Source organism: Barbus barbus, assembly GCF_936440315.1.
Source record: "Barbus barbus genome assembly, chromosome: 22".
NCBI lineage: Eukaryota > Metazoa > Chordata > Actinopteri > Cypriniformes > Cyprinidae > Barbus > Barbus barbus.
The window spans coordinates 3,438,855-3,454,792 of NC_136750.1; the positions used below are offsets into that span (position 1 = coordinate 3,438,855).

General features: G+C 36.5%; 1 protein-coding gene across 3 annotated transcripts in view; it reads left to right on the forward strand.

The window, feature by feature from the left end:
* LOC306888188 (A-kinase anchor protein SPHKAP) overlaps positions 1 to 15,938 on the forward strand; it is a 50,108-nt gene that overhangs the window by 6,819 nt on the left and 27,351 nt on the right. For all 3 annotated transcript variants that reach the window (XM_079446366.1, XM_079446367.1, XM_079446368.1), the window contains exon 3: positions 4,582 to 4,692. In XM_079446366.1, coding sequence (XP_079302492.1) covers positions 4,582 to 4,692 — 111 coding nt within the window. The remainder of the gene's footprint in view (positions 1 to 4,581; positions 4,693 to 15,938) is intronic.

Genomic DNA, 15,938 nt, shown 5'->3' on the forward strand with positions numbered 1-15,938 from the left:
CACGCAAGTACATGAGCACAAACACCTCCAACTACACCAAAGTTATCTAGTTAGTGTGCAGCAGGTTTCTGGCCCAAGGCGCCGAGTTCACCATATGAGCTGTTGTGGTTGAGCACAAGCGAGAATCTCATGCTCCAATCACAGTGTGATTAACATGAAGCCTTACTGATTGGCTGACTCTCCCACCTGTCCAGGAAACAGAGAATGTGGCTTTTTGCCATCAGCATTTTTTACTCTGTAGGCAGCTGCACTACAAGTCAGGTTACATTAGCTGATGCTCTGCCAGTGTGAGCAAGAGAAAGGACAGAGAGAAAGCGGCAGTGACAGAACAAGCAGCATGATTAATCCAGTATCTCCCTTGTCTTCTAGCTCTTTTAACTTTTGTCTTATTCAGCCAAGCGCTTTATTAGTGGATTGGTCTTAAAGGAAAGCGGCCCCTGTGGGAGCAGATGCTGGATCAGGGGAAGAGGAAGTTACAATAGCGTGACACTGTACTAATCAGTTTTGCAGCTCTCATAGGAGCTGTTGTGAGATTAAGGTGGATGGGTCATTATTGATGGGAATAGCACAGGGATCCACAAATTGATTAAAATGAGGTGACTTTTTTCTGTGTTCCTGTTTTGTTTTTTTTCTCCTTAAATCACTTTGCCTTAACATCTAGATGCAATGCTATTTTTACTGATACTGCTTATTTTTAAGTGTCCAGTAGTTGTTATGTAGAATTGATTTTAATTGTATAATTTGTTTTATTTCTACTTTTGGACATAAATAAATAAATAGGCAGACAGACAAATTATTAGGTATATTCAACGCTATCTCACGACCAATTCGTACATATTTTAAAACCTCACTCGTACGATTTTGTACGATTTGTCTAGACCCCTGTGACGGGTAGGTTTAGGGGCGGAGTTAGGTGTACATTTGTACAAATTTATACGAATTGTGCAACTCGTAAAATACGTACGATTTAGCTAAAACCGTATGAATTTGTGCGAGAGGTCGTACAAATTCGTACAAATTAGCCACCTCGTAAAATATGTACGAATTGCCGTGAGATCGGGCTGGTATGTTTAAAAACTAAATAAAACAATAATATGCATTATTAATTAATATTAGATAGATAGATAGATAGATAGATAGATAGATAGATAGATAGATAGATAGATAGATAGATAGATAGATAGATAGATAGATAGATAGATAGATAGCATATTTAATAATAGTAATTATTTAATAATAATATCAATAATGTTATTAATATTATTATTATTAATTATGTTTAATAACATTGTCATAATATAATAACAACTAAAATATTAATAAAAAAAATATTTTATATTTTATATAATTCCTTTGTTTAATAATTATGCATTTAAGAATTTTATATAGTAATAATTGATGTTTTTGTTATGATTAAAATTAAATAATTGCTACAATTAAATTATGTTGTTGTTGTTTTGTCAGTTTTTTCTTCAGCTTTGTTTTGGGCTATGCCTAATCTAAAAGCTGCTACTTTAAAGTGTTCTTCTTAAATCAATTTTGAATCTCTTTTGAATTTTGAAAAAAATTCTCTTTATTTCCACACATCTCATATCTAGATAAAACAGGCTGCATAATGACGAGGAAGGATTACTGTGAGAGGTCATTTCATTCGGCAAGCAGCTGTGATTAACTTCATTATTAAATTAAACTATCAAATAACATAAATACATATTCATCTCTCTCGTGCTTGTCCCTTGCGTGCTAATGATTACCCATCTGCCGAAGGTTGCCCATTCCTGTAATGGCATATTAGCTCTGTCAGTAGTTTAACCACAGTGAACCATGACGCAACTGTCCCAGCGACCCTGTCATATGGTGGACTGTGCCAGGAAAACAGTCGGTACAGATGGCACACACAGCAAGGGCAGAGAAAATACACACATGTGCTCACACATAAAAACACACAAACACCCACAAACTCTAATTAACACGCACACACACACACACTGCTTAAATACACATTGAGATAATCAATGCTTACATAGCCACACTGATAATGAATCAAACTGAAGGTTACGCGCTAACAGAGAAACTTTGTGTTTGTTTCATGGATGTCTCACGTACCAGTAGTAGTGATAATTCAATTAGAGCTTTATATTTTTAACAAACATTTTCAGTTTGCATCCATTTGTGCTTTAGTTGGGCACATGACCTACGCTTCTAAGCTCATGTTATGAAATATTACATGTTCAGCACGGTTCACTGACAGGCCACACACTCAACTTTTCATTAATAATCTATAATAGTCCATTACTGACATGGTTTCTTGGCTGTGAAGTTTGATATGTTACACACCAGTGACAGCATGATTGCCAGCAGTAAGTAATAAAATATTCATATGTAAATGATGATAATAAATTACCAATCACCACAGACATGGCAAGGTCAAAGCGGGCTTGCCTTGATAGGTTAGTATACTGAATATTTGATTGAGGAAATATAATTTAAGAGAGACTGAAAAGAAATCAAATTTGTGATCATATACTGCAGCAATTCAGCTCATATGCACTGGTAATTAAATGTGGTTTAGTTTGGGGGTAATTTGGACAGTGTGGCCTCTTAGTAATCCTAGTATTGTCATTTATCTTGGGCGATCTGATCAGTAATAAGCGCTAAATACAAATGCACATTCAAAGCACATTCATGATACACGCAGCCACTTCACATTTGTAGTGTAAACGCTAATGTGTCCTGAAGACTCCCAGAGTCCCAACGGCGAAGGGCTGCTTGCTCAAACTAACACATTAGCATTGTGCCAAAGGGTTTAAATGGAGGACTGGGAGTGCTGTTCAAAAATAAAATGAAGAAATTTATAATTCAGTCATTTAAAGTTATGTTTAAAAATGTAATTGAAATGCACGGATAATGTAATTGAAACTTTGAAATGTGCAGATACATGGAAGAACATTGCTGTTGGGGAACATGAATAGTAGAGTAGTAATAAAGTGGAGAAGATTATGAAAAATTTGCACATTTTTATTGTTGGTATTTTATTTTATTTATAATTACGGAGTGTCTATTTACACTAAGTGCAAATAGCCCATCTTGTTGGCAAAGGCTATTTACACTAACTCCGCCCACTAACGTGTGATTGGCGTAGATGGTAAGGCGCATGCTTTTTGACGCGAGCGACCCGAGTTCGAGCCCACCTTTTGCCAAACATTTTTTTCTCCTTTTTCAAATCTCATATCGCATCAGAAAGGCATTTATTTTCAGTAAAAATGAAGGAAATAATCAAAAAGTTGAAAATAAAGTATCGGGTAGGTGTAGGGAGGGCTTTATTGTCCCAATAAGGTGGCATCCATTTAATAAATTTGAATTAAAATTATAATTTACACTCAGTATGTTATTATTGCGTACTGTTTTATAATGTACTACAATACTGAGGTGCAGATATTTGCCACTATTTGCAACAAGTAGTATAAATAGCAGAAAATCTTGCTATTTTAACATAGTGTAAATAGCATCTGTCACTAAAAAATATGCTATTTGCACTTAGTGTAAATAGCCGCTGCCTTATAATTATGTTAAATTATTTAATTATTATAAGTAAAATATTTTTGTAAAATAGGGGACAACTTTTGGTGCAGGCATTTTTTAATTTAGCTTTTATTTGCTTTTGTGATAAATTTGTTACTAATGGCCAGTATGTCATGTGATTGGCTTTTAAGAGTAATTATCTTTTTGGTTACACTTTATTTTAAGGTGTCCTTGTTACAGAGTTATTAAACAGTAAATACTGAGTAATATTTATTAACTAAATATGTACTTACTATATGTTAGGGTTAGGATTAGGGTTACCTGCATGTAATTATGCATGATTTATTGCTATTATAATAGCAAGTACATGTAACAAGTACACCTTAAAATAAAGTGTTACCATCTTTTGTTTTTTTTTCAAAGAATTAACATTGTTTTGAAAAATCACATACCCTTTTAAGAAATTATATAGGTATTGGTATTGTTAAAATTTAAAATTGTAAAAAAAAAAATATATATATATATATATCATGTGTATACTGAATCTAAAATTAAGTTATTTTAGTGTTATTTTATAATTACATTTAACTAACATTTTAAACATGAATTAAATATATTAAATATGTCTACACATTTGACAATTTGAAAAGTGATTCAATAAAAAGATTAAATAAACAAGTTTACCTTAAATATATATATATATATATATATTATTCCAGACATTTAAGACTTAATTTTACATTTAAATTGCACTTGTACTCCATAGTTTTAAACTGTCCAGCTAGATATGAATTTTCAACCCAGTTCAATCCAAAAATGTGTCTGAAATGAACAAAACATTATTTACACTGGCATGAAATCTGAGACTTTTCTTGATAAAATCACACATGGGAACTTCACACATTTTATGCGTAATATTAAAATATTGCCTACAGGTGTCTTGGCTGACCACATATTAGCGGTTCACCTGATACGGGTGTAAACAGGGTCTGTGAGTTCAAAAAATTTTTTTTTTTTTATGCTTTGCCTCGGTCTGAAAGAAGTGTGTGTTTGTGTCAGGTTTTGTGCAGTAACAGTGTTCTGGACTCGTCGGAGTACTGGTTGAAGAACGATAAGGCCCTCTGCAGAATTGGGTTCCTGGAGGACCAGCATGATGGCGGCTGCCCTACAGTGAGTCTCTTTCACATATCACACTCCCAGAAGTGCTGAAATCATCTACACACATATGTCCATATGTTTGATTAACGGTGTGTGTGTGACTGTAGAAGTGCGGTGGCATTTATATTGTGTTCAGCCTTCCACTGATAAATGTGCTCTTGATTGGGGTGATAATGTGATGTTGGCTGTGGCTGAATAATATATGCAGTAATTCCCTGAACTGAGAGAATACATTTAGCTGCACATGGATGACAGCTGCACTAACTGTAGGATGGGATAATTAGAGTCTAATGACAGATTTTATACCTCACTTTACTTTAATGACAAGTTTCTTGTCTCATGTAAATGACGGATCTGCACCCATCTCACTATGCATAACATTATGCCATGATCACGCTAGCATTTCTGCTCTTGGGGATGAAACGCTACCTGTCTGATTATCTGCCTAATGCTAATTTTATGGAAATTTACCACTAGGATTGTTCAGTGTTGCAAGTCTTTCCTTAATTTTTTGTGAGGTCTGGAGAATTTTACTAGAATTCAACTAATTGAAATTATTAATTTAGTTTGGGAAATGCAGCAGACTTTAAAAAAAAAATATATATATAGGCTCTCCATACTCAATTCTGATTAACTAGAATGTGTGCGTTATTTCAGCATGCGCTTATTTTGGCAAAACTACTAAACAAAAATATCATGCCTCTTCACTGACAGCTGTCAGTTTATTAGAAAAACGTAAAAAAAATTAACTAGATTAAAAAAAAATGTCAAACTATTGCAGACAACTTTTAAATCAACTAGTTCGGGGTGCTTCCTCATGGAGCATTGAAACCTTTGTGAATCATTTGTTTCTAATTAAATGTCAATGGTTTGGTGCTCTGTGAACCCATAACTAGTGTCTATATGTCTTTACCTCATCTCAGACCAGTTTTCTAAATTTGTGGACATTTTCAGACTTTTTTCTATGAATTCAAGTTTATATTTCACATAATGCTGTCAAACGATTAATCGCGATTAATTGCATGCAAAATAAAAGTTTTTGTTTACATTATCTATGTATGTGTATATTCATTATTTATATATCAGTACACACATACTGTATGTATTTTGAAAATATTTACATGTATATACATTTATATATTTATATTCTTATATTTTATAGTATATATAAATACAGTATATTTAATATATAAACATAACATATTTTTCTTAAATACATACATGCATGTTTATATACATAAATAAATATACACAGCATACACACATATAGTATGTAAACAAACACTTTTAATTTTGGATGCGATTAATCGCGATTAATCATTTGACAGCACTAATTTCACAGTTTGAACTTTTCTTCTTGATCTCCTTGTGAGTTTCTGTCTCGCAATTATGTTTGTATCACCCAGTTCTGCGTTTTAATCTTGAAGTTTACTGTATATCTCGCAATTCTGACTTTTTTCTCAGAAATTCTCAGATGTATTTATATTTTTCTTCTCAAAATTATGTTTATATCATGCAGTTCTGCGTTTATATCTTGATATTCCAATAGACCCTTTTTCTGTTAGTAAACATTGTGACGTTTTTCTGTGGGTGGAGCTTAGGTGGAGGCAGAAAGAGTGCCCTGACCACTTCACTAACGCTAGCTATGAAGTTTGTTAGCTTGTTTTTTAATAATAACTGGATAAATTCTGATTTTACCTAAGATCACTCACTGTCCGGGACCGCGATTGAAAAGGTTAACTTTAACGGACGAAACCAGATTGGCCGACCCGTATACGCTTTTACTTAAAGGTTGGGCGATCCGACAGGATTCCCTCCGGTTGAATGACTCAATCTAATGTTAACGTGTATCTAGTCATGAAGATGTATTTCAATTTCAGCAGGCAACTATTTTTACAGCTACATTATTATTCCAGCCACAATTAATCACAACAATGTATATACAATTACAAATTAAGCATTATATATATTAAGCATATAAATTGTCAGTTTGTTGTTTTACACACATGCATACAGACATTATTTCATACACGACATAGTAGTGAGATGCATAAGAAATCTTCAGACGCGCCCATAACAACAAAAGGCAATACTTTATTTAACCTTTTCTGATAAAAAAGTGTGCGCTACAAATACGAGCATTTTTGACGATCGTTTCTGTCCAGTCCGCTCATTTTATCATGTTTAACCACAGCTGTCGTCGGTTTTATGGCAGCAGGTATGCGTTAAAATTTCAAATTGGAGCCTCTACTACATCGATTCTGGCCCCCAAAATCACAACAAGATGATAATTTAAGCTCTTTATGTAGCAGAATCTGTGCTGGTTTGAATTGGCCGCCTCCAGTTTTCACTTTGTTTTGCCTCCAGCTAGCGCGGTGACGTAATCTTGACGTCAGCCGTAAAAACCCGCCCATGTTCTAGGCCAGCCGCCAGCCGAACCATCAGAAGTTCTGCAGGTATTGTAAATAAACAAGCGCGGACAACAGCGAAAATGGCAGACCATGGAAATAAATGTTATGTTCCAGGCTGTGCAGGGGATGTGAAGTGCAGGGATGGGTTGGTGCAGTGCCGGTCCTAGACTTCTGGGGGCCCTACGCAAAACTTTGTCACGGGGGAGGGGGGGGGGTTGAATGGATGTAACGCATTTGTCCGTGTTTCTCGAATCACGCTCGTGGAAAGCGCTCGAGAAACATTATCTCTTCCGCGGCTCGGTATGCTTTCAACTTGTTTTTTAGTCTCGAGCAAAGGCCTGTCATGGTGCGTTCACACCAGACGCGAATGAAACGTTAAGCGCGAGTGATTTACATGTTAAGTCAATGCAAAGACGTGAATAGACATCCTGCGGCGCGATTCACGCGAATGAGGCGGTGCGAATCGCGCAAGTTGAAAAATCTGAACTTTGGCAGATATTCGCGCCGCGATAACCAATCAGGAGCTTGCTCTAGTACTGACGTGATTACGAGCGGAGGCAGAAATCCAAAACAACAATGGAGGACAAAATCATTGTCGCTGTATGTGGATACCCGGAGCTGTACGATAGACCAAAGATTACCTGTTAGATTTACCCAAAACGAATTATATCTTATGTTTATCCACTACAGAGACATCAGAGCCAGCGGCAAATGTCAGAAGGACTAGCCGAGGTTATGCTCCTCTTTTCGGGATACATGAGCACGAGCACCCGGTGATCGCCTGGACCTCACGGCTCCGAAATCTGCGAAGCACATTTTCAAATAGGCGCTGTTTTTATAAATAAACCGCAGATTTGAGTTTTAAACAACTACATTCTCGCCTGAAATACATGCATCCAGTGTTTCCATAGCACATAAAGTGCAACTACTCTTTCAACAAAATCCATGTCAGCCATTTCGCAACAAGACTGAAGCCGCCTGGCAGAAGCCCCTCCCATGACGCGAATTCGCGTCTGTTGTGAAGTGAATTTCACGTGCGAATGAAGCGAGTAAACTCAAAATGTGCAAGCGTCCAACTACGTGCGAATAGCGCGATTTATTCGTGCAAGTCGCGTCTGGTGAGAACGCACTCAGACATTCATGTTTCATGATTTGACTGATTTTTACGTAGAGAGGGTGACAGCGCACCGCATTAAAATAAATAATCATTCATGTTTTCATAACCGCTGGCCAAATCAAAAACGAAACTAAAATTAAAACATCTTTGAGAGCAAGGGGGCCCCCTGCGTATTCTGCGTATGGGGAGGATCGGCTCTGGGTTGGTGCCTTTATTCAGAAAGGCACGGAAAGCAAATAACACGTTCTACTAAAATAACACGACCCACTAAAGGTACATGGGTAGCTCCTTGCTAGCTGTAGCCTGTCACACTGCAGTACATAAGATTTCACTTACCACATAAACAGAGTAAAGAGAGATGAGGATGATGGCGAATGATTTACAGATCCTGAGCACCACTGACAAGCATCTGAACTTGTAAAATGTGTGGTAACTACTGCTGCTCCATAATATAAACATAGTTTGTGAGATCGCGTATCTTGAAAACGAAAGTGAAACTATAACGCGATCAACCGATCGTTCAAAAGCTGTTTCAATGCCTCGCGTATTAATAACGGCTCCCTGATGCCCGCATTTTATATACAGTATAATTACCTGACGATATAACTGCGAGAGAAAGTATTTAAATATATATTTTCCTTCCTGTGTTTCCTCCTTGCTGTAAGTTACTGAAATGAGCTGCACTGTGAAACAGCCAATCAGAGCAGAGCTCATTATTATTCATGACCCTGCCAAATAACAGACCATTTTATTCTAGGGAGAAATCCTAGGGTTGTAAATGGACATTTTTTGCCCTTACCTAAGCCACATACCTTCTATGTAGATATCAGTCAAGTCAAGTCAAGTCTGCTTTATTGTCAATTCTTCCACATGTACATACATACAGAGAATTGAAATTGCGTTACTCTCAGACACTTGGTGCATACAGGTAACATTTAAGACACTGACAGTAGACGTTCAAATACAGATAAATACAGTTTAAACATATGTACATACAACTATACAGAAATACAAATGAGGACATTGTAGAAAAATAAAGAAAGAGATAGATAAAGTGGCATAAGGCACATGGCAGATAGAGTGCAAACCAGTTAAATAAAACAAAACTGTGCAGATATATGTGTAGTGCAAGAAGAGCTTATCAGTCTGTTAAAGTGACAAAAGAATAGTGTTTTTATCAGACTATCCGAAGAGGTAGTTTGCAGTCAATGCTGGATGAGGTAGTGATCAGTCCAATGCTGCACAAGTGACAGGTGCTGGTCACAGTTTTTAAGTGGGTGGGTGGGGGGGGGGTGGAAGGTCCTGGGGATGTGGGGAGCGGGGTGGGGGGGGTTGTAGTATCAAAGTTCAGTGTTGCATGGGGTAAAAGAGGGAAGGGGGGGCAAGGACGGGAGGGCTTTCTGACAGCCTGATGTATGAAGCTGTCTTTCAGTCTGCTGGTCCTCGCCTGGAGACTCCGCAGTCTCCTCCCTGATGGCAGCAGACTGAAGAAGCTGTGTGTCGGGTGGGTGGGATCACCTGCAATGCAGAGGGCTTTGCGGGTGAGACGGGTGCTGTAGATGTCCTGGAGGGAGGGGAGAGAGACACCAATGATCTTCTCAACTGCTCTCACTATGCGTTGAATACATCAGAGAACATTTTAAAAAACTGTATCAATGCATTCTATGGCACCTTTAAACAAATACATTAGATAGAAAAACTTTTTTTTAGTTGGATTTGCAGTGAAACAAAAATCTACTTAGCGCACATTGAAATAAAAACCAGTATTATTTTAAATGCTCAAAGTGGGGCTGATGACCGCTGGTTCTGTAGCCAAGGACCACAACCCGTAATTTGTGATGGCAGAAGATCGCATAGCATGTTCCGTATCAGTGCGCTGGGATGGTCAGATTGTGACTCTTCTGCCTGCAGGCTCAGGTGTAGTCAGAACAGGTTTCATCAAGGCTGTGCTTTTACTGCGCTGATGTCACACATGATGTTCCTTTAACACAAAAGCTTCGCACAGGGAATCAAACCCACACACACCAGCTGGCGTTGAGATACTAATGCCAGCGCTGAGTGCCAACGTTACACTCAAGTAGAGAGCGAGAATGTGAGAAAGACACACTCTAAAGAAATTCAGGAGACACATTACCATAACTTAAAAAATGCATGGTTGCAATTGAAATTAAATCTTTTAAGTTGCGAACATTATTTTGACAAGTTCTGTTGGCATAATGTTGATCAACTTAAATGTTGAAATTAAGTGTAGTAACTTTACATGTTTTCAGTAGTACTGTCAAGCGATTTAAAAAAAAAAAAATAATCTCACATTTTTTTTCATCGCGATTAATCATGATTAATCCAACCTAAGATTAAAGTTTTTAAAGCTGCAGTCCGTAACTTTTGGCGCTCTAGCGGTTAATAAACAGGACTGCATGTGTTTTGTAGAAAAACGATGTAGCCGGAGCTAAAACGTCTCTCTATTTATGAGTCACGCAGGTACTGGGCTACCCTGCAGCGGTTCCTACCAGAACCAGTCTTAAATAGTCAGAATGCAAAAACGTATAGCTGTGCCATATATAATCACACTATAGTGATTCAGGATAAATCAAATACACGGTTTGGAAAATGGATTCATGATGAACTCGCTTATTATTATTATTGAATGCAAAAAAGTTATGGACTGCAGCTTTAAATATACACTATATTGCCAAAAATATTGGGTCATCCCCTTCTAATGAACAGGTTTGACTACTTTAGTAATTTCCATGAGTACAAATCTTAATGTTTAAGCATATAATGATATTCTAGGGAACTGTGTGCTTCTAATTTTATAGCAACGGTTTGGACAGGACCCTTTTCTGACAGTGCACATTCAAGAAGTTTCTTTAATTTTTCACCCTTATGTCGTTCAACACCCATATGTCTCAAATAAGCTTGAGAAACGAGAACAAAACCTCATTAGTTCTCACAGGTCATGCTTTCAATTACTATGTTAGCTGTGCTCTGTATATGTGCAGTGATCAATATTTATCTGAATAAAAGCCTAAATTAAATCTGTTCATCATTTAAAGCAATTTTGTTTCTTGTCTCTAAAAGACTCTGATTAAACCAATCGATTCATATGGATTTCTTTTACGGTGACTTCATAAAATGTAAAGGTTTTTGTGGAATGGACCGTCAAGGCACAGGGACATAAATCATTTTCAATAAAACATCTTCATTTGTATTTCAAAGGTGAACAAAAGTCTTATGGGTTTGGAAAAACATGAGGAAGAGTAAATGAACTATTTTTTGGTGAACTAACCTATCGTTAATGATTTGACAATCATGGTTAATAATTAAATTGTTCAAGACATTTGAAAAAAGTTTCATATTGAATTGAATAGGGAACTTCTAAAGCCAGTGTAAAGTAGTATAATGGTGACAGCTCTGCTGTTTATCAAAGCCACAGCCCAATGTATCACACATTCACACAGCTGCTTTCACTGCCATTATCAGTAATCAGCTGTATATCCTCCGCAGCACATCAGACGTGCTGTAATCACTCCATTTTGTTGGTGAAAATGCAGAGGCATGAACTTCATGGGTTTCATGAGCATCACATTGGTTGAAGCTATGCATAAAAAAGATATTGCCTCTAACCTGATAATATTTCACATTACCCATTTCAACTTTTCACACTGCATAGGTTCTTTAACGATATAAAATTTGAAATATATTTTAAATATGAATTTTAAAACTTAACAAACACTAAAGTTAATATAGATTTAGCTTTATACTGCCTAATGTTTATGTGTGATTTGTATGGTCATAAATGCAAACCAAATGAAAACCAAAATGCAGAAATTATGGTATTTTTATCTGGTCCTAACATCAAATAATAAGCATACATACATTGCCATTCAAAGGTTTTTTGAAAGAAATTAATACTAAGTACTAATTAAATAATAATTAATACTTATTCAGAAAGGTTGCATTCAGTTGCTGAAATGACATTAAAAACATTTATAAAAATAATCCTGAAAAACAAATGCATCACAGCTTCCACAAATAAGCAGCAACTGATTTCAATATTGGTAATAATAATAAAATAAAATCCTACTTGAGCAGTAAATCAGCATATTATAATGATTTCTGAAGGATCATGTGAATGACTGCAGTAATGATGCTGAAAATTCAGCTTTGATCAGAGGAATAAATTACATGTTAAAAATATATTCACATAGTATTTTTGATCAAATAAATGAGATTTCTTTAAAAAAAAAAAAATGAAGAACACCAAAATATTTAAATAATAGTGTACTTGCACAAATTTGCTGAATTAGCTGACAGACCACTGATTTGTGATTTCACGCAGGGTAGCAGGCAACTATTAAAGAGTGTCAAGGGGTTTTGCTCAACCCGTTCATGACCTCTTCTATATAGTTGAGCAGTTTAAGGTGTTAATATGATGTCAGTTCATTCAGCATAAGCTCATACATGTAAATGCACTCAATATCTCTTTGTACCTTTCTCGACATTTTCCAGCTCGTCTCCCTTGTCTTCACCGTCTGATTGTTTTCTTTTTGGTATAAAATCACAAGACATTAGATTTTGTGTAATCTAGTGTTTTTCTCTCATTTTCATACTCTGTACAGCAATTAACTTGTGCTTTGATCTCAGCTGGACATGGAGGAATCATGCGTCCACAAAACCGGCGTGTGAGAAATTAATTTGGCATTCATTCTAATTTGGATTATTAGTTGTCATTTTCTTGTAAAGGAAGAGGACAGAATGCTAATTGCACAGCCAGTCCCTCCGGAGCAGCCTGGTGTTCAGTGTGTTTCTCAAGAGAAGGACTGAGTTAAATGAGTTAAGAAGCCTCCAGTTTTTGGGTCACTCATGCCTGGGATTAAATGTACATCCATTTCATTAGTAGATCAGAAAATAATCCACTAAGATAAAACCCTCCCAGAAATGTTCTTCTCTGATTAAATTCAGTTTGATTATGATGTGTGTGTTATAATTGATGATGTGGGTTTGGTTGAGAGGCAGGGGTCAGCAGTTAGGAGGCCGTGTCAGGTTATCGTGGAAACAGATAGCTTCAGTCTGTAATTAAACAAGTTGTTTTTGTGAGCGTTTTGTTGTTAGAAGGTAGAGAATGTGTGATTCTTTAGTTGTTGTTTTTTTAAGTTCTCACTCTTTTAAAAGGCTCCTCTCATCTTCACTTTCTCTTGTTTCATCTCTTCTCCCTTTATCTCATCTTCCCTCTTTCATCTTCTGTCTTCTTGTCTCTTCTCTCATCACTTCTCCTCTCGTTTGTCTCCTCACGTCTCTTCTTGTTTCCTATCCTCTAACTTTTTCTTTTTTTATTTCTTGCCTCTTCTCTTCATTTCTGTTCTTCTCATCTTGTCTCTTCTTGTCTCCTCACCTTGTCTTGTCTTTTGTCTTTTCATCTCTTCTCATTGTCTTTTCTCACCTATTCTCATCTCTTCTTGTCTCTTCTCATTTCATCTCTTCTTGACTCCATGTTTCGTTCTTCTCATCTATGGTCTTGTCCATCTCTACTTGTCTCTTTTCATTATCTCCTTGACTTGCCCCTTCTCTTCTCAGGTGTCATCTTGTCTCTCATCTCTTTTTGTCTCATATTGTCTCATCTTTTCCATTCTCTTCTAACCTCTTCTAATCTCTTCTCACCTCGGTTATTCTCTTCTCATGTCCTCGCCTTGTCTCATGTCCTCTTGTGTCTTCTTGTCTCTTCTCTTCTTGTTTTTTCGCATCGTCTCTTCTCTTTTCTTCTCATCTAATCTCATCTCCTTGCCTTGTCTCTTCTCTTGTTGTCTCCTCGCCTGTCTCGTGTACTCTTTATCTTCTTGTCTTCTCGCATTGTCTTGTGTCTTCATTTTGTGTCTTCTTGTCTCTCTTCTCATCTCCTCATCTTGTCTTTTCTCTTCTTGTCTCCTCACCTTGTCTCATGTCTTCTTTTTGTATCCTCTTGTCTCTCTTCTCTTCCCTTCTTTACTCGCCTTGTTTTGTCTTTTCTCATCTCTTTTCGTATGGTCTGTTTCTTGTCTCATCTGTTCTCATCTTTTCTTCTCTTTTCATTTCCTCGTAATATTTCTCTTGTTGTTTCTGCTTCTGTCTCTTTTTGTCTCGTCTCACCTCGTCTCGTCTCTTCTCTTCTTGTCTCTCATCCCATCTCAATTCATCTGTTCTCATCTCATTTCTTCTTGTCTCTCATATCGTGTCATCTGGTCTCGTTGCAGCAGAAGGCTTGTACAGAGCCACAGAGGTTATGTAATGCCCTGAGAGACAGAAAGAGGGTTTGTGAAGGGCACTGCATGTAGTGTGACATGACAGAGACTATGTGCGTCTGTATTTTGAAGTGTGTGAATGGGTGTTTTGCACCAAAGCTGTAGGCCACCCTAGACTCTGTTTGATGAAATGAGATGACACACTTACACACTGATCGCCCAGGAGTATCATCTTTTATTCAGACTTTTGCATGTGTTTATGTCTTATCCCGTCTGAGTGCAACCAAGCTAACCATGAACCCCATATTCACCTCTTGCTTAAGGGCAGCGATATGACTGGACTTATTTGAAACTCTTATCGGACACTTAAAGCCGGGCTTAAATGTCACCTATTATTATATAAGTCAGTCAAAGATGATCTAGGAGATTGTGAAACAGAGAGGAACAGATAAACTGAGCTTGTATGATGTTTTAGTCTCCTCCTGTGTTAGAGGTTTGGTCACAGTGCATTTGTCATATAATTTAGTTTTTATTGACGCCCAATTTTAATGTCACTAAAAAGTATTTTTTCTCGAAAAACAGTCACAATTTAGGTTTATGTGACACATTCTGTCTTCTCTTTGACCATTTATAATTTACAAGGTTATTAATCTCTGCTAGTAGATGCTGTAACTACACCATCTAGACCCATAAAACATCTCTCTCCATTGATGACCTTTCAGAATTAGCTGTTTTCTGTTTAGTCACTAGGTCCAACATATTTGCCACTAAACCATCCCTCACCAGCCTCTTTGCAAAGCCTGCAATACATTGTGACAGATTCATAAAACATTCTGCGCTTAAATATATTCAGATGTCAGTGTGTTCATTTATTTGATCAGAAAGTTTGCAGTGAGCTGTTTTTGCAATTTAGTTTCAGTAAAATGTCTTTTTGAGCTGGAGAGGAATTCTTCTGAAAGATACAGTGATTTATGATCCATTCAATGCTTTTTAACCCTTTAAGGCACAGATGTGTTTGATTGTGCAGGTTGGTGGTCAGTTTGATATTTTTGATGGGTTTTTATCCTAATGTAGTTTCTTGTTCTTGGTTTAAATGGTGCAGATCATTACATTCCACTTAGTGCATTTACTGTGTTTGTTGATTAGTATAACCTATCTGAAATATTATATCTGAAATATAAATATCTGAAATATTCTCAGTTGTGGAGACTTGCATGTATACAGATTAGAATTCATTAGCACTCTTATTTGTTTTGTCTGAAATATGAATCTCCATATATAACACCTTGTACACTACAAATACTCCTGTAAACATTTTCGCTAAACATAGAATGCTTATTGTCATTTTAGTTATGCATTTTGATATATGCATAGTGGTTACTGCATCACCACATTTTACCTGTAAATGTAGTGGATACTGTGCAAAATTCATTTAGTTTTCCTTATTAAATTGTAATATTTCATAGGTGTGGCATTAATTTTTACATATAAATTTTCATTCTGAAACATGTC